Here is a 27,754-nt window from a genome sequence, read left to right on the forward strand (position 1 = left end):
GCATATGTACATGTAATATACTCTCTAAAGATAAAATCTGTATTTATCTGTATATATAATTTTCACCAAAATTTTTTTGAAACTATTCTAATGTCGCAGACCTCGAAGCCTCGAAGAATGTATACAAATTGCGTACTTACATGTTCTTCACGAAGTTTAACGCGCGCCATTGTTAAATACTGTTTTCTTCTTATCACGAGAATAATGTATGTTATCCATTGATAACAATGTCTCCTATCAAACAAAACTACAGGTAGTATTGACACACAGGTAAATCAGTTCAAAAAGAAAATGAAAATAAACACAAATATTACAATGCTGTTCCTTATAATTATATAGTCGCGTTTTAAGAGAGGTGAGGTGGGGGTAGGGGTGTCCTGGGAAATATTTTAAGGTCAATGCAATAATTATGCAATAGATTAGTCATTTGATTTCACTTTTTTATGACGTTGAAGGTGATCATCTGAGTAAAATAGTAAAAACTGAACATTTCTTAATGTTTCACATTAATATGGATCATAATTTATTTGTCTAAATGTATAAAGAAATGCGCACGCTAACTCTCGATTCCCGCCAACATTTTGGAACCATTTAATTCAATATAGATTTATAGCAATTTGGCCACAAAATCTTTGTTTAATACAAAGAACAGTTCAATAGTAATTAATGAATTGTCATAATACCAGCGCTAAACAGCAAATTATCCATAATTCTAGCTCTTGAAAAAAGGGGGTAGACGATATTTTCCATTGAAATCGGAGTTTCAAGCATCACCATGTTTGAAAATAAATAAAACATAAATATAGCAATAGAATATAATGTTTCAGTTGTAAATCTCTTTGAAATTGGTGGAAAATAAGCATTTTTATTGTTTTTTGTCAATAAATATATGCCCCCCCCCCCCCCCCCCGTGTCACACAAAAAGCTTTGGTACGAATTCGTGAAATAACATTCCATATTACCTGTAAAAAGGAATTTTTGTGACACCGGGGGGGGGGGGGATGTTTTAAAAATATTTTCCGTTTTCCGTTGATTTCTGTAGTGAAAAACACAAGTTTTACCAACATTTTAAAGATCTCTCTTTGTTTTCCTAAATAAGTAATGTTTTATGAAAATCCATATAATCTATAAAAAAAAATTTAAAAATTCATCGAATATGTTAAGTTTTGAAAATTGACTTGGAGGTAGGCGGGAGAACAATACAATCGTTCTTCCATTGCATCAGAGTTCAGAATTCCCATAAAACCGGGTTTTATTCACAAGAATACATGCATATAAGCTTCGGTATCTACTAGTAATTGTTAATTTAAGTATCCCTGTTTAAATGCATACGTTTAAATTACTAAAGTAGTTTCATATGCATATTTGTTTGAAAATAATTTGGTCGAATCTTAACGGGATGAAGAAACAATAAGTTAATACATCACCGTTTAGATTTGAAGAACATGGAATACAGATGAAGATATGAGGAAATTCAGGGGAGTCCCCCATTTGGAATTGTTATGAATGTGTACCTTGATGAAGTTAAAACAATCACAGTTAAGGTCCCCTGCAGTATGCTATATAGAAGGGGGATGTCGTCCCCGTCTCCAGGGTTTAACTGGCGCATAAAAAAGTCACGCTTGTCATTGGCCCGAGATGACCGCTACACTAAAACCACTGTTACGAGCTGAATGATGGCACCTACGCACCTTCCGTGCTTCTGTAAAAGATTTCATTTATAACATGTAATTGGTTTGTTGTATAAATAGTTTTATTTTTTATGTTATTGATGTTTTTGCAAAGGGCTATTAATGAATATTTAAATTTTGAAATGCGTATCATCCAGAAATTATGTATTATCATTTCTTGATGATATGATCAAATAATGCAACAAAATTTGATCACTGAAAGAATAAAGCGTACGATGTAGTGATATATCAAACTAGCCCCTTTCTCCTCCTCGAGATTTTAAAATATCAATAAAAAAATTAATGTTATAAAATTTATATCTATGAAAAATTATTAATATTTTTAATGCAATAGATGAAACAAAATTTCTTTTGATATGTCAAATTGTTTTCTAATTATTAAATTCTCTGCAATTACCTGCCTTAAAATATTTAAAAGTTCTTCACTGTGAAAAAAAATAACTAGTTAATGTCATGAAGAAAACTAGTAAATTCACTGTCCATACAATCACTACCTTAATAGTAGTTTTACCAGATATTGGTATATTTACTAGATAAGATTAGTAAATTTAGAATTGATGAGTAACTTTCACTAGGTATCTAAGTATCTATACGACCCCCGCTCCACAACTCACTATCTTAACCAGTAAACTGAAAGTTTACTAATCAAGACCAACGCTTTACGAAACACACTAGTTAAATTCACTAGGTTTTTCTTTCAGTGTTCCAAAATTTAAGAATAGAAATATTTATCATCTATTAAAAGAGAACGATTTGGAAGAAAAAATAGCAGTCAATTTTGTGGTACAAAGGCATAAATAGTTATTATTTTTCGCAAAAATTTCAAATGGTATGGTGGAATTAATACTTAAGCATGATACAACATCTCAAATTGCCTAAAAGTGTTCTGACGCAAAGTTTGTTACCCTATACATGTACGTCATTATGTTTATAACGGTAACTTTAAAATATGAATACTTAATTTTTAATGAAAAAGGCATGACTGTTAAGATGGCATTGATATATTTCCTTGTCCCAAAAATCATTAACTACAAATAATTTTTAAACTATTTGCGTTATAAATATTCACAATGAACACTAAATCATTTTCTTTACACTAGAAAGAAGTTGGCGTCAAATAATAAAACTATGATAAGCGTGTAAGCTAAACATACATATAAATACACATTATTCTGTGAAGTTCAAAGAAAACGTCGTAAATGTCAGTAAGGGATGTTGTTTTGTCTGGTCAGTCTTGGGGACGCGGTGGACGAGAGCGCCCCTACAGTGACGTGGTGGCAATCACTGGTTGATGAAAAACTATAAAATAATAGTCTGTACCGAGGTCCAATGCATTCACTGCTTTAGTTTAGCACCATGGCGTGTTGGCTTACAACACTTTGTTTACTCTCTAGTGAGTTTATTTCGACATTTTCCTTAAGAATTTTCTATTTTTCTTTTCAAAAATTTACCGATTTCATTATATTTTCAAATTTTAATTTTACTATTACTTTTCAGGTTTTGCCTGTGTTTGGAGCGGTGTAATTCATAGTACCTCCGATTTTGAAGCCGGTCATGGCATTATTATGGACGATATCGTCAACATTACAAGTTACGATATGGTGAATTTTCCCGAAGAGAATATTACTATAGGAATCACAGCTGAAACCAATGTGTCATCCACTTCATTAGAATCACAATTTGATGGAAATATTTCTGGAAACATAGCAGTTAATGAAAATACTCGTGTCATGCCCATTGAGATCATGGATCCATCTTCAATTTTAGGACACTCGGATATGATCAACACATTAACTGTGTCGCAGAAAAATGAAACTTTAATAGACGTAAACTCCACCGAAAGTGTATCTATAGTTATTGAGTCGACAGGAGATAATACCACTCAGACCTCGACAGAAATCAAGTCGACAGAGAAATTCTCCTCACAAATTCCCTCCGATTCCCCCACTCCAACATTAAGTTCAGTGACCAACTCTTCTCTCGTTGCCAAGGAATTGGTGACAGAGGCTGAACGAGTCAACAACTCAACCACTGAGTCGTCGAATATTGAAATAAACGAAACAATTCTTATGACCGCCCAACCATCTGATACAGGTGGCGTTGAAACTACTGTTCCATCAAACAATTTGGAGACCACAACGGCTGAAGAAAACGGTGCTGCACTAGACGTTACAATGAATACAGTTACAACCACAAATTCTGCGGCAGTAGACCTTTCAGCCTCTCCCTTCATCCAACCAAGCGCTGATGCTGGTCATGTGCAAGATTTGAGGATGTTATCGAATTCAACTGACGGGTTTGATTTAATAATGGACAGTACAATAGACTCTGTCGATATCGGTACTGTCAGAATAGAAACCAATAGCACAGGTACTACTGAAGTAACAAATAATATCGGCACTGTATCAGAAAGTCTCGATCCTCCCTCTGTTGATGCCATGTCATTCAATTCAGGAACAAGTGAACCTGTACAAAGTTCAACAGAGAGTAGTGTTACACCGGTCTCTTCATCAACAGGGTCATTCGAAGGTAACTCTCCAGGAATCACAGAGACGGTCACTTTCGAAACAGCAAGAGGAACAACTCTATCAACGGGCGTTCCTTCAATTTCAGCTGACGCAGAAAATAACAATGTAGGATCTTTGTTATCAACAGGGACGGAGTCTGTGTCAGTGACTACGACATCAATGGACAAATTGATCAACCCTCAGATTCAAACCACTGACCAGGTTACTTTACCAGCTGTTACAGTAACTACAACCATGAGTAATAGTTTACAAGCAACAAGCAAACCAACATTTCCAAGCACCTATTATACAACTGTGATAACAAACCAACCAACGGTTTTAATCACCGAATCTACACCCGTAATAAACAAACCAACAGTTTCAATCACAGATTCTTCATCAATCACTGATTCTACATCAGTAATACCAGACAAACCAACAATTCCAATTACTGATTCTACACTGGTAATAACAAACAAATCTACAGCTCCAATCACTGATTCTGCACCTGTTATAAACAAACCAACAGTTCCTATCACTGATTCCGCACCTATTGTAACTACAGACAGTGTTTTGCCTCCTATCCTTATAAAATCAGTCTCAGCTGAAACTGACGATCAAACCTCAACCCAATACCAAATAGAGTCAACAAGTAATAGTAACAAAGATACGATGGTTAATGTAGAGGTGACATCAGAAGTAACGGGAACAAAATCCAACTTAGAAGCTACTACAGAAACAAGTCAACAGCTGAAGTCAACTAGCAACGGGCCCCTGGAATCAACGACAGAGTCGAGTGCGTCATCGTTATTATCTACAACACTAAAGGGGGCTTTAAGTATTGACTCCGAAAATAATTCAATAGTTTCTAGACCTGAAGCAGCCTCTTTAATTGTGGAATCAACGGCAAATGCCGGTGAAACAAGGAAAACAACAGAGAAAAACACAGTAGTGATGTCGGTGGAGTTACCTGGTATCGATACAGAGACAACTCAACCAGTCACAGCTACAAGTAAGATGACAACAGCACAGTCAACAACAGACAACAAAGTAGAAATAACTGGCGCAATGACAAGTAGATTGACAACCAAGGTCGAGACCACAGTTCCAATGATAAATGATCCAATAACAACAACAACAACAACAGCAACAACAACAACCCAGGCCCCCTCTACAACAACAGTAAGCACGACGCCGAGACCTTGTCCAGTTTACCAGTCAAAGTATAACCGAAACGACCTTATAGTATCCACTGATCCCGAGGGCTGTGTCATGTGAGTACAGTATCTATTTTATTAATTTACTTCTAGCTATATTTGCAACTATTAGAAATGTTTTTTTAAGCATGCAAACCTTCAAGAATTTCACGCTGCATGATTAATACACACAACACAACTCATCTTGGCCATGAAAACGCAGAAAATGTACCGTCTGTGTCTGTATCTGAAAAATTGCAAATGAAGGATAATTTATTGTTTTTGTCTTCTTTACAGGATTGCTAAGATTGTGGACCTTCGAGGTCGCTTCAGAGGACCTAACAGAATGATCTGGAGGAAAATGCACGCAGGACTTCGGTATTTATTAGACATTTTATTTAATTTCCTCAGACACATTCTCTATACATTGTATATCATTTTTTTTAGATTACTGGATTAAGTGATGTACTCTACTGATTTCCTTAATTTTCAGCGGACTGCGGTACCCCAGTGTCTCATTTACGTACAATGGTTCAGAGGACACGGAGGATAAGTGTCAGATGCCGGTAAAATCTGTGGGACCTTATATTGTAGTGGACACCATTCTGGGACGTTGTCAAATGTAAGACCAACTTAATAAAACATAATTTATTTATATAAAAATATAGTGAAACTCGTCTAATTCAACAAGCTCTGGGAGACAGTTTTTGTGTTGTAAAGCATGTAAAAGGCAAGACTTTTTTTCTGCGTTAAGAATATCAAAATCAGTAAAATGATTGAATAGGGGTCGGAAATCACGGTGAACTATTTACACAGATATCGAATGAAACAGTTTGCACTGTGTACTAGTTGACTAACTTTTCATCTTTTCAAATGAAGGTTTTTTTTTTCTTTTTGCAGGGTGGTTGGTCTGAGGAGCGTGCGGGCACCTGTTAATACGCCAGGAAAGAAGGGACAACAGCAGCGGAGGTTTAGGTGGGCACACTAATTCGAAGATTATAAATCTATACATTACTATTTAAAATGAAAGTATCTGTGATAAATATATAGTACTAACTTAGAAAGATGAGATTGTACATTCTGTTTATTTTCTCCAGATTTCGGTTGGTCATGCGTCCAGTGCTGGAGTACCTAGAGACCAATCTACTGTGACGTGGTGATGTGGTGTACAATTAGAGGAGGATTATGCGTCTTGTTTTAAACTATGTTTTGTTGAAATCCATAAAAAATAAGCATTTTCATAAAACTGTGTGTCTACTGTCGTTTTTTTTTTAATTTCTTGAGACCAGTTTGTAAATAAACAAATATTTAAGCGATCTATGTATTTATAATTTCAGATAGCCAAAATTTAAAAGGTCTTGATATCTTTGAAACGCGATTGATTTGAATTTAAGATATCTGAACTAATATAAAAAACAAATAAGCAGCCAAAAAATGCAGACGATGATGATGAGTATGACTGTGCCAAAAAAAAAATCACATTTATTTTTATATATATAAATACGTCCAAAAGAAAAATCTGTATTTCTTGCAGAGCAGAAAAAAATTAAATTCAACACCTTGTAACAAATACATTAAGTAGAAATACATCCGTTCGATGTTCCTTTTGATGTTTCTTTTGCTACTTTTCTAAGCGATTTGCTACTATGGTAATTAATTTTGAGTAACATTTTCTCTCGGGTGAAACACAATATAGGGGACAGTAAGGTTGCACTTGGGGGTAAAAAATTAATGTCTTCGTTTTGCCCCAAAAACATTTTTTGTAAAAAGTAGAGTATCTAAAGGATCTCAAACATAAACGGTTTTGTGAAATTCACATTAGAACTTTGTTTTTTACAAGCTGATAATAACCTCATTTTCACAGGTTACGGACACTACAAGTGTTGTTTTCTTTGAAATAAATATTAAAAACTGTTTATAAGCTCTAATTTTTTCAACTGCTTACAAACAAAGAACATATATAAATACAAAATAAGGATAAAATTTTGACTAAAAAGGAAACATTGTACTTTAAAATTTAAACAGTTCTTACTTCGTACATTTTTGTTCAAAATGGTAGTATTTCATTTCATGTGAACTCTTTAAAACCAATATAAATAAAGAAAAAACTATTTATAAATAACACTTTTTATGCGTTTGGTGAGATATAAATACTTCCATTAAAATAGGACATTTCATTTCTATAAATTTTCTAAAATTATTTGATAGCTTCATTAAGTTGCGGACACTACAAAACCCAAATATTTATGATTGGCATTTGGTTTGTGGTGAAAAAACATTTTATGAACTTCTGAACTATTATAAATCAGATTTAAATGATTATTAAATACAAAGTATATACAAATTAGATATTGTTTCAAGTAAAAACAATTTAAGTGCAGAACTAATGCCTATAGAAAAAAATCCACTTTAGGAAATCCTGAAACTTCCTTCTTTCACATAACTACATGTATTTATTACTGAAGTGCAAAAGAAAAGTTTTATTATTCATTAAAGTTTTATGAAAACTATTTAGAATGTAGATACAATGATCAAATTGAATTAAGTCAATTAACCAAATTTAAGGGTTACGGACACTACACAATACTTTAATTTTTCACAGGTTTGTGGATGAAGTTTTTGTTTTTAATCCCTTTTCCTATCTTTTTTCAGCATTTCATTTCTCATTTCAGTTTCTCCTGATTTTTTATTCTTCAGATCTCAACTTCATCTGTTACAAGCATACCATAACCAATATACTTTGAATAAATATATACACATGTAACTTTAGACAGGTGTTATGTGTAAGTAGAAAAGTCAAACCTTGAAGAATAAAGCTCACTAATATTTCTTCAATTATTTTTTCTTTTCTGTGAAGCATTCTATTTTTCTTCAAACAGTTAAATATACAATACTTTATATGAAATTGGTGTAATTTTAGTTGTTTTCTTTTTTGAAATTATTTGTAGTGTCCGTAACCAAATTACTTCCAAACTGTTTAACATTTTGAATGCAAATTTACGTGCATTTAACACATTTTAAGATTTTACCGAATAAGCAACTAAACAAATTGAAGCAATATTCACAAAAAATATCGGTTATGTAGCTAGTGATAATAATTTCTAACTATTTTTATATGTCATTGTGGGTGTCCAATCATTATTTTAGTACTTGCAGTAAAGAAAAAAAACCACATGATCTAAAAGAATTTCAACTAATAAACACCTTTTTATCTCTAAATTCAATAATACACTGTTTCAAATATTTATCTGTAAATTCTATGGAGAAAAAAATAAAGATATTTCATTTTTCAACTTTTGGTTACGGACACTACACACTCTACAAGTTATTTACAATAGGATAAAACTATACCTTAAATAAAGGAATTTCAACAAGATTTTCTTAAATGTAACACCAGTTGACTTAAACAATGAAAAAATAATGACATGCTATTTGACTTAAATCCTAGGACGTCAATAGCATCTGCCAATATCAAGGTGATGTAACACCAAGGATCTTGTATATAAAAATGGTGCAATCTGGGTTTCCCAAATTAGTTGCAATATCACAATGAGGGAGAAAAATAAAGTACATTGACTAACTTGTTAAACAAACTTCTGACCCTTGCATTAGTGTTTTAACACTGCCTGTTTCAAACTGCCTCAAATTCAGGTTACGGACACTACAGGGTTTTGTAGTGTCCGTAACCACATTTGTAATGAAAACAGACAAACAGTGCTGATGATCAGGAAAATTACAAAACATCTCAGCATCTATATGAGATGCCTATCTAGGAAATTAGTAAAGATATTTATAGAGCTTTCCAATTTCACAGAATGAAAGTGGTTACGGACACTACAGTTTTTTGTAAAACCTTAATTTTCCACATTAAAACATGATGAAATTTCATTTCAATTGTTACATTAACCCAACCTTTTTCTGTAAGTACCAGACCATTTATACTGTGATTTTAGACAGAAATCTGAGAAAATAAATGATATGGACATTATTGTCCCCCGCTTGAAAAGTGGGGGATATTAATTTGGGTTTGTCCGTCCGTCCGTCCGTCTGTCCGTCCGTCTTTCTGTCTGTCTGTAACGCTTTCGTTTCCACACGATATCTCGAGAACCCTTTGAGCTTTTGCAATGAAATTTAGCATAGCAACTCCCTGTAGACTAAAGAAGACCCCTATTGATTTTGAGGTCAAAAGGTCAAAGGTCAAGGTCATAAATAAGCAAATTCTGTCTGTTAAAACAATTTCGTTTCCACACGATATCTCTAGAACCATTTGAGCTATTGGTATGAAATTTTATATAACAACTCCCTGTGGCCTAATGAAGACCCCTATTGATCTTGAGGTCAAAAGGTCAAAGTTCAAGGTCGTAAATTTATACATTCTCTCTGTGTGTAATGTAATGTTCATATCTTAAAATAGTCATTCAGATTTAATGTTTTCCCACGTTTAGGAATTTGCTATACCAGCAGAATGTTATATGTTAAATACAAGTTCAGTAATTGATGTTGACAGTTTCAGCCACGCCGATTTGTGTAATCATTTAGTTATGTAGTTTAGAATTAAAGCGTTAAACCGAGCAGACGTGTTTTCTGTTATAAGTGTCTAGAACACGGACAGTACATTGGCGACGAGGAAAACAATAATGGCAAAGGCATTGCAGTTACCTGCACTTAATCCATTTGATGTAAATGGTGACCAGACAAGCGTTTCCCAAAGGTGGGATAAGTGGAAGAAAACTTTTGAATTTTACATAACGGCGACAGGGATTACGGATAAAGCACAAAAAAGAGCTTTGTTTCTACATTCCGCGGGAAGTGAAGTCCAAGAAATATTTGATACCCTTGGGGAGTCTGGAGATGACTTGGACGGTGCCAAAAAGAAATTAGATGAGTACTTCCAACCAAAACGGAACATAGCATTTGAGCGCCATTTGTTCAGGAATGCGGCACAATGTGAAACAGAAAAAATTGACAGTTTTGTGACTAGGTTGCGCAAACTGGCAGTAACCTGTGAATTTGAGAAGCCAGACGACAACATTCGCGATCAAATCGTTGAAAAGTGTAGATCGTCAAAATTAAGAAAAAGACTCCTAAAGGAAAAGGAATTAACTTTAAAAAGTGCAATGGACATAGCCCGAGCTGGCGAAATCGTAAACGAGCAAGCGGATAGATTCAAGGGCAGTGAAACATTTTCAAGCTCCGATGTAAACACTGTTAGGCCGTCGGTAAGTCACAGGAAACAATACGTTTCTGAGAAAAGTTCGCAGAAAGATGCCACGTGTTTTCGGTGCGGACGGAAGGGCCACATTGCAAGGAACTGTACAATCACTAAGGACAAAACGTGTAACAAGTGCGGAAAAAAGGGTCATTTCGCAAAAGTATGTAAGACTAAATCGGATACCCCGCGCACTAGGCCAGGTAAGGACCGCAGTACAAAGCATGTTCATTTAGTGCAGAGCGAGTCCTCAGATGACGAGTTCGCATTTGCTGTCTACAAAAACGACACAAATGGCATGATAGACGTTAGCGTGGGCGGAGCTAAGATACAGATGCTAATTGACTCTGGCGCGAGCTGCAATATCGTTAACCACAATGTATGGAGCGCCGTTAGAGCTAACGATGAAACAATGTCTCTGTCGAGAAGCACAAACAGATTGTTTTCTTACGGATCAAAGGAACCTTTACAAATACTAGGAACATTTCGGGCTGTCACCAAGCATGGACTGCGTGAAACATATGCAGAGTTTGCTGTCGTTGAGGGCGATTATATTTCCTTACTAGGAAAAGACACAGCGGTAGAGCTAGGAGTTCTACGCATAGGAACCGATGAGTCGGACCTATGCTCCGTTAGAAGCGAACTTGATAGAATTGTTGCCTCAAGAAACTCTGTTTTCAATGGAGTAGGGAAACTGGAAAACTTTCAGCTGGAAATCCATGTCGACAAGACCGTGACCCCTGTAGCACAACCGTTACGACGTTTACCATTTAATGTGAGGAAAAGCGTGCACAAAAAACTCGAGGAGCTAGAGAAGATGGACATAATTGAGAAAGTAAACAGCCCAACGGCCTGGGTGTCGCCACTTGTCGTTGTGCCTAAGAAAAACGGGGAAATTCGAATCTGTGTTGATATGAGACGGGTCAACACTGCCGTTCAACGTGAGCGATACCCGATTCCGACTGTGGATGAAATGCTTGAAGATATGAACGGCAGCACAGTGTTCTCAAAACTTGATTTACGTTGGGGATACCACCAAATAGAGCTAGACGAGGAATCAAGAGAGATAACCACATTTGTGACACACGAGGGCCTTTACCGCTATAAGCGCCTCATGTTCGGAATTTCCTCAGCATCTGAGATCTACCAAAGAGTAATTGGACAAGTCATTCAAGGTATCAAAGGAGTAAGGAATTTGTCTGATGACATTGTAGTCTACGGGACGGATCAGGCGGATCATAACAAGAAACTTACGAAGGTGCTCGACAGACTAGCTGAGAAAGGGCTTACCCTAAACAGAGAAAAATGCGAATTCGGTCTGTCAAAAATTGTGTTCCTCGGACATGTGATTTCATCAGAGGGGGTTAAGCCTGACCAGGAAAAGATCAAAGCAGTATCGGAGACCAGGACGCCGAGCAACAGTTCCGAAATAAGGAGCTTCCTGGGGCTAGCAAACTACTGCGGCCGTTTTATACCAAATTTCTCAACAATAGCTGCCCCTTTACGAGAACTTACAAGGAAGAACACGCACTGGAGTTGGACGAAAAGACACCAGGATGCGTTCGACATGCTAAAAAGAGCGCTCGTGAGTGCCGAAGCTCTAGCATATTATAATTCAAAAGCCGAGACAAGAATAATCGTGGATGCGAGTCCCGTTGGACTTGGGGCCATTCTAGCACAGAAACAACCAGACGGATTGTTTAAACCAATTGCGTATTCAAGTCGAACTCTGACCGACGTTGAGCAAAGATACTCGCAGACCGAGCGCGAGGCTTTAGGTATCGTGTTTGGTTGTGAAAAGTTTCACATGTATATATACGGGCTAGAATTCGAAATCTGGACGGATCATAAGCCGTTGACTTACATTTTCTCTCCAAAGTCGAAACCACCAGCTAGAATCGAGCGATGGATATTGCGACTTCAACCGTATAAGTATAAGATTGTCTATATACCTGGACCAAAGAATGCTGCTGATGCTCTATCCAGATTGAGTCAGAATCAGGCTTGCCGAATACGCCACATTGCAGACGAGTATGCGCATTTCATTGCAGATAATGCTGTACCGAAAGCACTCACTATTCAAGAAGTTCGTCAGAAAACATCGGAGGACCGAGAACTCGTCGAGATTATGAGGAGGATCAAAACAGGGCACGGCCGTCTGGATGCTAAAATTCGTACTGTGGAAACGGAACTTTCAGTCGTCGACGGAATAGTATTACGTGGATCGCGCATCTTACTGCCTAAATGCCTAAGGAAACAAACAATACAGTTGGCCCACGAAGGACACCAGGGCATTGTCCGCACGAAACAAAGATTAAGAGAAAAGGTATGGTGGCCAGGCATAGATACAGAAGCCGAGCGATTTGTTAGAACATGTCAACAATGCCAACTTTTGTCGAACAACAATAGGCCCGAACCAGTTCGAACCACGGTATTACCCGACGAGCCATGGCAGGATCTGGCTATAGATCTTATGGGACCGTTTCCTTCTGGGGAATATCTACTAGTCGTTATAGACTATTTTTCCCGATTTCAGGAAGTAGCCATTATGAAAAAGATAACCAGTGAGAAGATCATTCTTCAACTTGAGAGTATGTTCGCGAGGCACGGCTTACCTTACAGTATGCGAAGCGACAACGGACCACAGTTTGTGTCAGAGGAATTTAAGGGATACCTGAATTCAAATGGTATCAAACACATTCGGACTACACCATACTGGCCACAAGGAAATGGGGAGGTAGAAAGGCAAAACCGAACACTACTCAAAGCCATTAAAGCTGCAAACGCAGAAGGCAAGGATTGGAGACGAGAACTACCCAAGTTCTTACTTGCGTACCATGCGACCCCACATTCTACAACCGGAAAAAGCCCTGCAGAGTTATTATACAATCAGAAAATTCATACCAAGTTACCAGAGATCAGTGCAAGAATCGATCACAAAGAAATAAGAGAAACGGACGCAAGACGGAAAGAGGATTTTAAAATAAGAGCGGATGAGAAGCGCCGCGCCGTACCGTGTGAAATTGAGATCGGTGACACCGTTGTACAACGTCAGCCAAAGCGCGATAAGTTGTCAACCGAGTTCGCTCCTGAGAAGTTCATCGTGAGGGAGAAATGCAGAAATGCAGAGACTCTCGAGGATGAAAATGGATCGTTGATTAAGCGAAACTGCACGGCTATAAAGAAATTTATATCGAGCGACGAAAACGAAACGGAAACGCATGACCCCGAAATTAGCGCAGACGAAACAGGAGACGAATTGGATAAAGACCGTTCTGTCACAGATACCGGTAGACCATCACGGGAACGTAAACCACCCGCCTATCTAAAAGACTATGTGACCACCTGAGAAAAGAAAAGGATTGACTTTTTGTTATTTGACTGTAACTTTATTCTGTATTTGTATAAAGATTAGTTATTGGCATTACAGGCTGTCATTTCAGAAATTATGTAAAGATTAGTTTTTCTGTCTAAGGTGAAGAGGGATGTAATGTTCATATCTTAAAATAGTCATTCAGATTTAATGTTTTCCCACGTTTAGGAATTTGCTATACCAGCAGAATGTTATATGTTAAATACAAGTTCAGTAATTGATGTTGACAGTTTCAGCCACGCCGATTTGTGTAATCATTTAGTTATGTAGTTTAGAATTAAAGCGTTAAACCGAGCAGACGTGTTTTCTGTTATAAGTGTCTAGAACACGGACAGTACTATTATTTCCGGGCGATATTTCAAGAAGATTTTGAGCTTATGCAATGTAATTTTATATCAAAACTCCCTAGGACGTCTCTCGCCCCTCTCAAAGTGCCCCGCCCCGTTTGTTTTATTAGTATTTATAGTACTACATGTCGCTATTTTTAGCGGAGGGGCATGAAGAGAGTTATTGCGTATAAAACAGGTTCTCGGCGGACTTTAAGTTCTTATAGACTTATAACATCTATTAGAACTGTTTAATAAAGGTTAAATAAATCAAACACCATGGATTGTGTAAAATTTTGAGAATACCGAACATGAAAACATGAATATATACATGTATGTGACTTCACTTCTGCATATACTTCTCGCCATGTTAAGCGACTCCGTGGTCTAGTGGATATGTATCTCGCTTCAAACATGAGGGGTCCCGGGATCGAATCTCGGTTGAACCTTTTTTTTTTTTTTTTAAATACTTTTTTTTTTAATAATTTTTTTTTTTTTATACTAAATGATAGTATTCAGCATGTGAAATGAAAAATTTATGAGGTTATAAAATCATCATTACAGTGTGATAAAAATTCCATATAAAAAAATCTTCTATACACATGATGAAGAATAAGCAATCAAATCTTTATATGCATATTGACATACATATATTTTATTTGCTTCAGTATACATGTATACATTTAATAATTCTACAAATTCAGTCAGGGGGAGCCGACTTTTTCCCTAAGCGGGAGACACGAATTCTCTGAATTAGCTTGTTTTTATTTGGCATAATGAGAGGGGTGAAATTATGTCAAAAATGTATAACATTGCACCCCTATTACATTTTCTTTCATATCTTCAAAAGTTGTCATTCAATCCTGAAAATTTAAGCACCGAAATAATTTGTAAAATAAATTCTAAAGTCTGATAATGATCAATGGCATGAAAATTTATGATATATAACAATAATTTCAATTGAAAAATGGTGTAATTTCAAAGCGCAACCGCATAACGCTAAAAAAGGGTCATTTTTGGGGTACATTTATTGCATTTACTTAAATTCTGTTGAAGTTAGATCAACAAAATTTTGCACACAAGTCCTTTATAAGTATGCCTATAAATGAATTATGATAAATTACATGTAAAGAAGTTAACATTTCTAAAAATCGTGTATAACAATGTGGTATTCTTAATGCGCCCTATATTGTGTTTCACCCGTCTATCTGCGGGTCATGGCACAAAAGCTTATGGAGGAAATAGACCCTTCCCTACTTAGCAATGCCCAATAATTTTTAAGGAGTCAAAATTGTCAGTTTTTTTATGTCCATAGTGTAAAGTATGATCCACTGTTTCCATATCAGCAATCATTTCTGAAATCGGGTGAAAATTGAGCTTTTTATGAATGTTTAAAAAAATGCAGAATTCTTACAGAGTTATCCATCTTTTCGAGGAAAATGATGAGAAAGTGTACATCGGCTAATAAAAAGCAGATAATACAGGAATGCTAGATCAAAATAATTTTAGAATATAACCTAGGTACCAGTTAATTAATTTTATCTGAAATTTCATAATAACAGGTGGTCAGTCGATGACGAGCTTGCAGAGTTGTCGTTCGTGAATGTACAAAGTGTGATAACTCTCGAGGATTTCCGAACATGTTTTCGGAATAACTCGGGTTACAAGTAAAACGAAAGTTGAATCCGACTTTTCAAGGAGGAAAACCATTCATTGACATTGTTCAAACGTCAATAGAATCTAGGACAGTTTGAGGAAGGAATTCAAATTGCGGATTTCCTAGCGTACAATATGACACAGACAATAGGAAGAGTTGATAACCCGGTATGTAAGAAGTCAGATATTAGATGTCATGCTCTGCCAGCTGTCTCATGTAAACAACCGTATCCCAATCAGCTGCCAATTCCCATCTCAGTATCTATTGCGTCTTTGATTTTTTCATCTTTTGGCGGGCCTATGTTTGCTGATTTGTATTATTTCCCCCTAGATATTTTGTTTGTCACATAAATTTTAATTTAAAATGCTTTTACCAATTAACCCTAGGTTGACCCCAGGAGGGAAAATAATTTTTGAAAATGTCAAAGTCGTTTATTGAGTTGATGTTAACTTTACCCCCCCCCCCCCAAAAAAAATAAATAAATATAAAAAAAATCAATGGATCTGTTGGCAGGGACTTAAAAAAATTATTTTCAATGAAGGAAACATGTACAGGACACCAATTTTTCTTTTAATTAACGTACACACTACCTAAGCTTAGAATCCTTAAAGCATTACTTTTTTTAACAGGTAGCAGAATGAGGTGACACAGTAACATAATATTTCACTTTAATTATTGTAGCTCTTGCCATTTGATGGAGATATTCCAGGTGGGCTTCAGTCAGGAAAACAAGTCTTCATTCAGGGAAGCATCCCTTACACAGCTGAGGGGTAATTTGTCCCTTGTATTTCAGTAATGTTAAGCAAATTGAAATTTTATTTTTTCATCAGTAATAACTGACTTGTTTACCTTTTCTTGACAGATTTGCGGTTAATTTTAAGTGTGGGAGTGGAGACAGTGCAGACATAGCCTTTCACTTCAATCCCCGCGTCAGTCAGAACTGTGTTGTACGGAACACATTACAGAATGGTCACTGGCAGAAAGAGGAGAGACATGGCGGAATGCCATTTCAAAAAGAAAAACCATTTGAAATCATTTTCTTGGTGCAGGACAGTCATTTCAAGGTATATTTTTTCAAAAGTGCAAGTTGAAATAAAATGTGAATATGCATGTGAGATGAATAATGTGTGTTTGCTTTTGACTCATTACACACACATGTATTATGTTAATTAATTTATAATGTTGATATATAGGTAGCAGTGAATGGAAAACATTTCACAGAATACCAACACAGAATCCCATTACACAGAATACAAAGACTTCAGATTCCACCAGGGGCATCCATCTTCTTCATCAGATATGATGCTCCATATAGTTATTCACCACCCAGTATGAGCTACCCTTCAAATGCCAGCTATCCTTCACAGATGCCAGCTCCTATCTACAACCCTGTGAGTTGTATATTTTCTCTGAAATTAAATTATTTGATAATAAGCAGTACTATATATGAAACTCGGTTTCTTTGGATGATTTTTTTAAAAAAAATGCGTTGGGTACTTCTAGTGTTCGAACATTTACTAGGTGGATCAAAAAAATTAGCTATTGCTATCATATCATGTTTGTATGTTTTAGCCCATCCCATACATGGGCCTGATTCCCCCTTGTGGTCTTCAAGTGGGCAGACTCATCCAGATTTCTGGAATAACCAGAGCAGTAGACAGGTGCTTCATACATATCTGTAATAAATTAATTTCTTAGCAGGTATACAAAAAAAAAAAGAATGACGCATATCCCATGCTTGGCCCCCAAAAAAGATGTGCATTCATATATCAGGATCAATAATCTTTATTATGGATTAGGAAGGAAAATTCTTTAAAAGTCTTCATTTTTAGAACTACTCTGGTGAGCATTATGGCCCATAAGGCTCTTATTTTATGAAATATTTTTAACAGGTTCACAGTAAACATCCAGGAAAGCCCAGCTGGAGCTACTGACATAGCATTTCATTTTGATGTCCGATTCAACTGCGGAAATTGCGTGAATGAAATTATCCGTAACAGTTTGAGCGGAGGAACCTGGGGGCCAGAGGAGAGACATAAGCCGTATTTCCCCTTCAGACCACAGGCCAATTTCGACATGATGATTCTGTGTGATTCTCATGCATTCAAAGTAAGTCATATTTCTATTTTCTATTGAAAATATACATATTGACTTTAATGCTCAGTAGTAGAATAATGCAGATGAAATTAATTTTGGTTGGATCTACTTTAGTTGTTTCCTGTGTGGGGAAAAAAATGAGAAAGTTGAATTTAAAAAAAAAATACATGTATATAATTTCAGAAACTTGTTTCTTAAACCCCACGAAACAAAACGCATGCCTTCATAAATCTGTTATTCAAAGTCCATTTTAATCCATATAACGTACTGTCATATTAACTTAATGTACGAGGGTCATTCAAAAAGTTCGTAGACTTAGCTTTTGTCCTAGCTTTTTTATCTAACGTCATATTATATCCAAATTTGGTACAAATATTTTAACAACAGATTCAAATAATTTGAGTAAAAAAATTGGAATGTATCTTCATATTTATTAAAATTACCAAGGATTTAGAACAGCAAAAATGGGGTCACGGAGCACCGTCAAAATTGAGTAATTTTCTAATTTTCACTTTATAGTATTTACAGTTATACCTCTAATAAATGGAGCTGAAACGAAATTAAATTTACATGTTTAAATAAAGTATTGCTGTATTAATTAAAATGAAATCAGGTTATGTAATATCTCGTTTCATTTAAAAGATATCAGCTTCTAAATACATATGGACTTGATTAAAAAAGGCAAAAAACTATGATGTTGGAGGACGTCACGGAGCAGCAAGTAGCAATAAAATTAGACTTTACATTCAGGAAACTTTTTCTACAAGCTTAAAAAATCCTTATAAACCAGGATCTGTATGAAAAAAAATATGTGTATTTGTATTAAATTGAAAATACAATTTTTGAGTGGTAGCGAGTTTGAGTCGGACGATGGATTGTCTGCAAAGAAACAGGTTAAAATCAAAAATATTGTCAAAAGAGTTAGGAACGTCATTGAATGTGACGTGTGTTTCAATGTGGCAGAAATAATAGAGTCGCATGGTAAATCAAAGAATTTGAAAACAATAACATTCTAATTCAAGCTATATTTGTACAACTGTTAGCAAACTAGGTGTTAAGTGTTGTGGATATGTGTTTTGAATGGAGAAGACGCTACAAACTGTGTTTGAAATAACAAAAATTTGTATACTTTTGACAAATTTTCTCAGCGTTGTTTTTGACGTTACAATATTGGTTAACCGTGCTCTGTGGTAACAAAACATGTTGCTTTAAATTTTGGCTAACATGAGTTCTATTTAATCAAATGGAATGAAACTTCACACTTCGACAAAATAAATGTTTATGTTTACGAAAATGTGTTGATCTATAATCTTGTAATAATCATATGACGATGAGAAGCATTGTCTACGTATTTTTTGAATGACCCTCGTAAATATCTATAGAGTATAGATAAAGTAGCGTGGTAATTTTAATTATCGTTTATTTTACACAGGTTGCTATAGATGGGAAACACTTCGTTGAGTTCCAGCACCGTCTCCAGCCTTTGGGTCGTTTCCAGTATCTCGGTATCCTTGGTGACATCAAGGTCACACAGATTCGATTTCAGTGAGCAGAAGGAAGGACCTGTCTAAAGATCAAAAACAGTACAAAGAACTTTTCATAAAATGTGATTTCTCCACAAAAACAAGAAAAAGTTAGTTCATGCATACTAATTCATTTGGATTAACAATTTATGATCAATTTGCTTCATTTTAGTCATTTAAATCTAGCAGATTTGTATTGCTTATTTTTCTTCCTGCTTTCTGTGTAGTGTATTTTACATTTAACCTTATTTACCTTTTTGCTAATCATATATTGGTTTATTGGATTTTGTCTGCATGTTCAGAGATTTTCTTGCTTATGTGTATAGCCACTCCTTGCCGTAATATAATAGCTCTTAACTGTTTTGTCATTGTTAACTTTGTAACCATTTTCTTGACCTTGGTATATTGGACCATCATCAAATATGGTATTGTACACTGTCTCAAAGTTATATTGGAACAATAATTAATAAAGTAAAAGTTAACAAAGAATAGAAATACAAAAAAATGTAGTTACTTTGTACAGGGACATTTTCACCCACTATTTTATTTTTGCCCCTTTCGTCTTATTCTTAAGTGGTGAAATTTAAAACAGGGGGAATTCAAAGAACACAGTATAAGTTTTTTAAAATAGAATTGTAACTGAGCAAAATTAAAATGAGACAAAATTGTTTGGTAGTGTGAAAGGGCAAAAGTGACAAGGGAAAAATAACTCTGTACATGTATACAGTAAATTTCAAATTTGATGTCTGATTTATATGCATATATATAAATGTATGTTGTGAAATTCTTTATATTTGATTTGTTACGATTCTTAGTAGGCTGTGACAAATTGGACACTTTCTTTTATATTATGGCATTTTAATTCTGCAATGGAAATGAATTTTGATTTTTATATTGATAAAATATACATGTATGAGCATTGGTGTAGAGACCTTAAGATTGAGTACTAATTGTTTTATCTAACAGATAACTAGGTTGTGAGAACTGAATTATCCAGAGAAAATAAAGCTTTTTTGATTTAATCTGTAAGTTTTTGTCACTTGATATTGACCTTTTTTTTGGCTGTACTGTAAAACACACAGAACAGCTTATGCATTGATACAGTCAACTGTCCATTTGTCTTAACAATTTTTCAAGTGCAATAAACTCAAGTTTATTCCACCATTTTTTTTCTGATTGGAATACAACTGAGTGATGCAAAGGTCAACTTAATAAAGATACTTGTTTTAGTATAATTTCAATGCATTGCCTTCATATTTCTTCAAGTTTCTTTAAAATTAAAATTAAAAAAAATTGAAAAAAAATTGAAAAAAAATATGATGAATTCTCGCCAAAGTATGAATAGATGCATAAACTTTCATAAAAATTATCTTAAATAGTTTCTTTAAAAGGAAGCAAAGTGCAAGAAAAATGAGGTCAAGGTCATAGGAAAGGTCAAGTTCAAAAGTTTCTCATTTTTCTTAACATAATTTAGCATTTTCTAAACATAATTTATTGTATTTAATTCACTACCATTGTGAAATACATTTTCATGGAGATCTGCCATATTACTGTGCAATTGTAATTTGAATTAAAATCAAAATACTGTAATATCTTCCATTTTAAAGTACTGATTACATGTAATTTATTATATTGATTATATGATTTCTTGTTTACACAGTTAGTGGATAGATTAAACAGATTATATATTTAAATTCTTTTGTTGTGGTTTATTACTGACAAGTGCAGTTCCAAATACTAGTAAAAGAAATGGAACTGTAAAAGTGAAAAGCACTATCACTGATGATTTTTCAGTACCTAAGATCAAATGATTCAATACATTTGAGTCACCCGCGTGGCGTAGTGGTTAGAATGTTTGCTCTAGAGTCGCGAAGTAAGGAATCAATCCTTACGTCGCGGGTTCGAATCCCACTGTAGGACGTGGAGACCGGTCCTTCGGATAAGACTGTATATATAAACCGAGGTCCCATGTCGCAGTAGGTGCTGGCACGAAAAAGATCCCTCCCTGTTCAATGGCCCCGAGTGCCGAGCATAGGACAAAATTTGCAGCTCTCCACCGGCAAGTGGTGGCGTCTCCATGTGAGTGAAAAATCCTCGAGAGGGACGTTAACAACATAAAATCAATCAATCAATACATTTGACTTTACAGTGGGTAAAACATCTTTCCGATTTTGCTATAAAAGATTATAATGCATGTAAATGGAATGTGTCCAAATCGTTACGAGTCGTTTTTTTCTGACCATACATAAGTTATTTAAACAGGGACGTAGCATCCGGGGGGCCAGGGGGGGGGGGGCCTGGCCCCCCCACTTTTTTCCCCAACATAACCTTTACTATAGTAAATGTTCATTGATAGGATGGTTGGCCCCCCCACTTTATAACCATAGTATAGTGATAGCAAGGATTGTAAGGAAAAAATTGGAAGTGATTAAATTGGCTTTGAAAAAGTTGGCAGGGGAACTTTTTTTTTTTTTTTTGCTTGTCAACTTTTTCAGGTAAGTAAAAAAAATTTTTCTCAGGTTGGCCCCCCCACTTTCAAAAATGATGCTACGTGCCTGTTAAAGAAGGCAGGGGAAGAAACACGGTACAGATGTAAACGGTGTGTTTACAGAAAACAATATTTCTGATCATATATGCAATCAGTCCGAAATATCTGATGTTTTCTAGGCTTTTTAAAACAGATGTTATATTTTACATGCCAGGAAAACGTTTTCCTGGCACATAAAATATCAAAATCTAAAAAAGCCAGGAAAACGTCAAATATTTTGGACTAATATGCGACAAAACCTTTCAAAATCTCAGATAAAAGAATATGGGCGATTAACCTGGAAAATGCCTGTAATTTAAACACATGAGTGACATTTATTTAACAAATACAAATTCCTTTGCAAAAATTTCAGAAAGCATTAATATAAACTTTTATTTTAAATGTCCATAATTTACAGCAATTTCACAAGTGTTAAAAAGTATTTGTCTATGAAATATTATGCACACACATCGAAAAGGGAAAAATGATTTCTTCACACTAAAGCACTTTTTTCTTTCGATATTTATAATTATGTCTTTCTTCATTTTCGGAGAAAAGTATAGCATCAAAGTATCTTAAAAATATACATGTACATTATTTTGCTAAAGAAAAGAATGGAGTAAATACTTACAGTGTACGTACATATGTTTCATGATATACATTAAACATACATAGACACATTTTGCGTTATAAAGTACAAAAAGTTCATTAATATAAACGATAAATTAAAATCTAAAATCATGATTGTTGTATCAAGATGAGATAAGATACCTTTAAATCTTTAGTTGTACCAAGAAGTTCGATTAACGGCCCAACACTATTCATCTTTAAATATCTCAATTCTGTGTCAGTCTTTACAACCTTACAGATGTACATTCATTGGGTATACAAATACAACAATGAAATATCTACGTATTAATAAGCCTTACAGTATATAAACATTTAATTTGTCCTACCTTTGAAGCTTGCGACGAGAAGACATTGATTCAAAACAAAGTGACAAGGCACACCGATGTTTAAGTATTTTGGACTAATATGCGACAAAACCTTTCAAAATCTCAGATAAAAGAATATGGGCGATTAACCTGGAAAATGCCTGTAATTTAAACACATGAGTGACATTTATTTAACAAATACAAATTCCTTTGCAAAAATTTCAGAAAGCATTAATATAAACTTTTATTTTAAATGTCCATAATTTACAGCAATTTCACAAGTGTTAAAAAGTATTTGTCTATGAAATATTATGCACACACATCGAAAAGGGAAAAATGATTTCTTCACACTAAAGCACTTTTTTCTTTCGATATTTATAATTATGTCTTTCTTCATTTTCGGAGAAAAGTATAGCATCAAAGTATCTTAAAAATATACATGTACATTATTTTGCTAAAGAAAAGAATGGAGTAAATACTTATAGTGTACGTACATATATTTCATGATATACATTAAACATACATAGACACATTTTGCGTTATAAAGTACAAAAAAGTTCATTAATATAAACGATAAATTAAAATCTAAAATCATGATTGTTGTATCCAGATGAGATAAGATACCTTTAAATCTTTAGTTGCACCAAGAAGTTCGATTAACGGCCCAACACTATTCATCTTTAAATATCTCAATTCTGTGTCAGTCTTTACAACCTTACAGATGTACATTCATTGGGTATACAAATACAACAATGAAATATCTACGTATTAATAAGCCTTACAGTATATAAACATTTAATTTGTCCTACCTTTGAAGCTTGCGACGAGAAGACATTGATTCAAAACAAAGTGACAAGGCACACCGATGTTTAAGTAAATATTCAAAGATACCTTAAAAATGTGCGGTGAAGGAATTGAAATGACTTGTCAAATTTCCCCCAAAAGAACAGAATGAAAAAGCAAAGGGTGCACTACCTGGATGGCCCAGAAATTCAGGAATTTGACGATGATCTTCCAGAAAGATGGCAGGCGGATGAGGACGGTTCTCCGGAAGTTCCAACAGACGATAGTTACCCGGATGTATCCTATCCGATGTCTCCTGTACCCCTTGATTCAGCTTACGGATACCCAACATCTGGATTCCAGCTAGGTTACCAGGCACCGCCAAGACGACCCAACGAGAAGAGACACCCATTTCATATATACAGACCGGTAAATATTGATTATCTTATATACCGACCAGTAAATATTGATTATCTTATATACCGACCAGTAAATATTGATTATCTTATATACCGACCAGTAAATATTGAGTATCTTATATACCGACCAGTAAATATTGAGTATCTTATATACCGACCAGTAAAATATTGAGTATCTTATATACCGACCAGCAAATATTGAGTATCTTATATATACAGACCGGTTAATATTGAGTGTCTTATATACCGACCAGTAAATATTGAGTATCTTATATACAGACCGGTAAATATTGAGTATCTTATATACAGACCAGTAAATATTGAGTGTCTTATATACCGACCAGTAAACATTAAGTTTCTTAAAGAAATATTGCGAAAGGATAGTGAATTTGACGAGTGAAATTCGTAATTGAAATAAACGAGTTTTACAACCTTGCATACGTCCTTTCGTCAATTTAAAGTTTTTCATCCCTTAAACTTGTGAACTTCGTCATTGAAACAATTGAGTATCATTGATAACCTTGCCTAAAGCCCAAGTGTTTTTGTTATTTTATGTTTTTCACCCCTTAAACTAAATATTTAATTTGTTGAACTGCATTTCAAGACTTTAAATGTAATATTTTTCAATCAAAACATTAAATTTTTGAAATGTTTAAGATAAAATTACATAGAAATTTATCTTTATTATTTTTCCACTGATAAGGCTCTGCCATTCTCAGCCATGGTTCCTGGAGGAGCTACCACTGGGAGACGCATTACTATTGAATGCGTGGCGGGTCACCAAAAGTAAGTCTAGTAGTACTTTAAACTTCAGCTGAACCAAAGAAAAAAAAAAAAGAAATTGACCGTATTTAATTAAAAATTTAAAATTTCTTGCAGCTGTTCAAAATATACTAGAAAGAAGTATCATTTCATTCATTTAGAAATTCATTCACAATGCTTATTGTAAATGCAAATTTCTTGAAAAGTACAGTTATACAGAAATCTGAGAAAGTTCGAAATAATGAGATACCATTGTTTAATCTTTCCAAGACCAAGATCTTCCTACTTAGAATTTTGTTGATTCATATTTAAGATTTTCGGTTCAGTTGACTGACACATCACAAGTGGACGTGGGACTCTTTTTCAACCCAATTATTCACTGGAGAATGGACTCTGGCATTGTCATAATGAACATTCGTAGTTACGGTTGTTGGGGACAGGAGATGAGAGAGAAAGACGATTTTCCTTTTGAAGCAAACAAAACGTTTACAATGGAAATCATTTTTCAGGAGGAACATTATGAGGTAAAGGAGAGAGAGAGAGAGAGAGAGAGAGAGAGAGAGAGAGAGAGAGAGAGAGAGAGAGAGAGGAGTTGATGCTCGTACATTTGATTTAATTAAAATATTTTATAACATAATGAAGACCAAACTAAGGCGCTCATTATCGAGGTTCAATCTATCTTTAAATCATTCAAATTCCCTTACAGAAAGTATGTGTACATTAAAATGCAAGAAAAAAAAACTAAAAAAAAACATTTTAATTTTTAAAAAATAGAAAACTTTTTATTAATCTATATGTTTCTTATCTCCAACATGTTCACTCACATCCAAATCAAGGAATGTATTTTCATATATACATTTCCCATTCAAAAATAAGTTTGTTTAGGTTTTTCTCGTAATGACATTGAGTATGTGCTTGTATTTTTCAGATTAATGTAAATAAACACACATACTTGTTTCCCCATCGACTTCATCCAAGTGAGAGATTCCAGACTCTGGTTATAGAGGGTGATGTTTTGGTTGATCACGTTCAATTCCTGTGAAGGAATAATTTACATGTACCAGTATGTCATAAATGTTCAAAGTACAAGTGTACTAATTACCAAGTGCTTAAAAGTACCGTTGTATTTGGATGTTACGATAGAGGGACACGAATGAAAATTAGGAAACCAAGGTACCGTTCCTGGTATTTTAACCAATACTTTTTTTTTCTTTTATGGAAATGTGATCACTAGGTCTTTGATTGTGCATATGAATATCCTCATTTGAGTTTGAAAAAAAATATTTATATTTTACTCAATACCGGTATGTTATTTAATTTTAATGTCAAACTCTCATCTTTCGGTACTTATGTACTAGATTAATGTAATAAATTTTACAAAACTTTTGCATGAATTCTTATTTACAAAAGACAACTGATTGTTCAGAAGAGACTCTAGTTACAGGATACATAATATGCCGAGTTTCTGCTTGCAGTGATTTCAAGAATTTACTGTCGAAGAAGATGCCAGACCTGACAATTGTGTTACATTAATTAAAGCTCCAAAGTCAATAAAAGCTACTGTTGGAAAGTCGATGGGCACTAAATGTGCTCCTTTATCAGCTGAACTTTTTTTTCTTTTCCTATAAAGCCGAAAATATTTAAAACAACGTCTCTATTAGAAGAATAAAACACTACTTTTCAACTCGACTTTCAGATATCGACGGAGTTTTATCAATTAACTATAGTTTTTTTTCCTTTCAAATGTCGATTCGATATATCACAGTGAACTTTAAATAAAAACCACACGAAGTTTTCCACATCTGTTTCACATTCGAATCTTTTACCGACTATAGACAACAAAGGACATCTAACAACTAAATCGTTTAATAAACGAAATGACATAAACTTTTTCATTGTCAACTTCCCTTTTTTATGTAGTAATATACATGTATATCCTGCATTTCGTGTGTATGTCTCTCAACTTATCAGCTACTCAAGAACATGTTTCGAGTACAATCAGTTTTTTAACCAAGACAATCCTCTCACTTAAAGTTTATATTATAGGGATTTATATGACATTATTAGCAATTTTTACCTTATTCTTGGGTCGTATTTTGGCCGACCTGTTTCATACCAATTGTTAGGTCTTTATTTTTTTACACTAAATTTGACTTAGGAATATTCAGTCTAGTTGACTAAAATAAGGGGGCTCATGGTGGGTGTGACTAGTCGGCGGGAGATGCTTACACCTCTTAGCCACCTGATTTCACCTCTGGAATTTCCGGACGCCCGTATTTATGCCCTGTTTTTAAAGGTGCATTGTTTATAGTTTTTAAGAGGCCGATGGCTGTTTTGTTATCTTCTAAATACTTTTTTCACTACAACAATGCTGTTATGGTATGTTCAAAATGAGAAATTCTTAATTTTAATACACCAATTGGCCACAACTTTGAGATAATAATTGCCATAATATTGAACTTCTTTACAACCGTTGAACATGTTGATTTTGGAAATTTGGTATATACTATTTTTGGTGATATTTTTATCTAGAGCAGTGATATCTAGGTCTAAAACATATAAAAGTAATTGTCAAAAAAGAAGATAATAATAATAATGAAGTAGATTAATTAAAATACTAAAACCCATTTCTGCAAGAAAGTATTAAAATTTTCATTTTTTTTATCATCTTTATAGTGAATTTCAAGGCTTTAAAATAGAATTAAATAAATTTAAAAAACCTTGGATAGGTTGCACAAACTGACAATGA

At 34.6% G+C, this 27,754-nt stretch overlaps 4 protein-coding genes across 4 annotated transcripts; all 4 read left to right on the forward strand.

Annotated features, from left to right (window-relative positions):
• Positions 1–3,254: 3,254 nt before the first annotated feature.
• LOC134230480 (mucin-2-like) lies at positions 3,255–6,578 on the forward strand. The gene is made up of 5 exons (XM_062712310.1): positions 3,255–5,472; positions 5,692–5,772; positions 5,888–6,016; positions 6,295–6,369; positions 6,492–6,578. Exons 1-5 carry the CDS (start codon positions 3,257–3,259, stop codon positions 6,544–6,546), a joined length of 2,556 nt encoding a protein of 851 aa, XP_062568294.1. The 5' UTR covers positions 3,255–3,256; the 3' UTR covers positions 6,547–6,578.
• A 3,453-nt stretch (positions 6,579–10,031) lies between these two features.
• On the forward strand, positions 10,032–13,952 carry LOC134230485 (uncharacterized protein K02A2.6-like). The gene has a single exon (XM_062712315.1). It carries the CDS (start codon positions 10,032–10,034, stop codon positions 13,950–13,952), a length of 3,921 nt encoding a protein of 1,306 aa, XP_062568299.1.
• Positions 13,953–16,006: 2,054 nt separating this feature from the next.
• Positions 16,007–20,601, forward strand: LOC134230495 (galectin-4-like). Its single transcript, XM_062712331.1, has 7 exons — positions 16,007–16,126; positions 16,641–16,729; positions 16,822–17,023; positions 17,153–17,350; positions 17,532–17,620; positions 17,852–18,068; positions 19,489–20,601. Exons 1-7 carry the CDS (start codon positions 16,094–16,096, stop codon positions 19,603–19,605), a joined length of 945 nt encoding a protein of 314 aa, XP_062568315.1. The 5' UTR covers positions 16,007–16,093; the 3' UTR covers positions 19,606–20,601.
• A 3,109-nt stretch (positions 20,602–23,710) lies between these two features.
• LOC134230481 (galectin-4-like) lies at positions 23,711–26,337 on the forward strand. The gene is made up of 4 exons (XM_062712311.1): positions 23,711–24,253; positions 24,947–25,029; positions 25,319–25,529; positions 25,934–26,337. Exons 1-4 carry the CDS (start codon positions 23,993–23,995, stop codon positions 26,045–26,047), a joined length of 669 nt encoding a protein of 222 aa, XP_062568295.1. The 5' UTR covers positions 23,711–23,992; the 3' UTR covers positions 26,048–26,337.
• The last annotated feature ends 1,417 nt before the right edge of the window (positions 26,338–27,754 follow it).

The sequence above is a fragment of the Saccostrea cucullata genome, unplaced genomic scaffold, assembly GCF_032062105.1.
Source record: "Saccostrea cucullata isolate Sc308-1 unplaced genomic scaffold, CSIRO_AGI_Scuc_v1 ctg51, whole genome shotgun sequence".
NCBI lineage: Eukaryota > Metazoa > Mollusca > Bivalvia > Ostreida > Ostreidae > Saccostrea > Saccostrea cuccullata.

Coding starts and splice junctions, on each gene's coding strand:
- LOC134230495 (XM_062712331.1), top strand. CDS start 16,094: ATGACACAGACAATAGGAAGAGTTGATAACCCG. Junction 16,127..16,640: donor TAGGAAGAGTTGATAACCCG/GTATGTAAGAAG, acceptor TAATTATTGTAG/CTCTTGCCATTTGATGGAGA. Junction 17,351..17,531: donor CAGCTCCTATCTACAACCCT/GTGAGTTGTATA, acceptor TGTATGTTTTAG/CCCATCCCATACATGGGCCT.
- LOC134230480 (XM_062712310.1), top strand. CDS start 3,257: ATGGACGATATCGTCAACATTACAAGTTACGATATGGTGAATTTTCCC. Junction 5,773..5,887: donor AAAATGCACGCAGGACTTCG/GTATTTATTAGA, acceptor CTTAATTTTCAG/CGGACTGCGGTACCCCAGTG. Junction 6,370..6,491: donor CAACAGCAGCGGAGGTTTAG/GTGGGCACACTA, acceptor TATTTTCTCCAG/ATTTCGGTTGGTCATGCGTC.
- LOC134230485 (XM_062712315.1), top strand. CDS start 10,032: ATGGCAAAGGCATTGCAGTTACCTGCACTTAATCCATTTGATGTAAAT.
- LOC134230481 (XM_062712311.1), top strand. CDS start 23,993: ATGAAAAAGCAAAGGGTGCACTACCTGGATGGCCCAGAAATTCAGGAA. Junction 24,254..24,946: donor CATTTCATATATACAGACCG/GTAAATATTGAT, acceptor TCCACTGATAAG/GCTCTGCCATTCTCAGCCAT. Junction 25,530..25,933: donor TTCAGGAGGAACATTATGAG/GTAAAGGAGAGA, acceptor TGTATTTTTCAG/ATTAATGTAAATAAACACAC.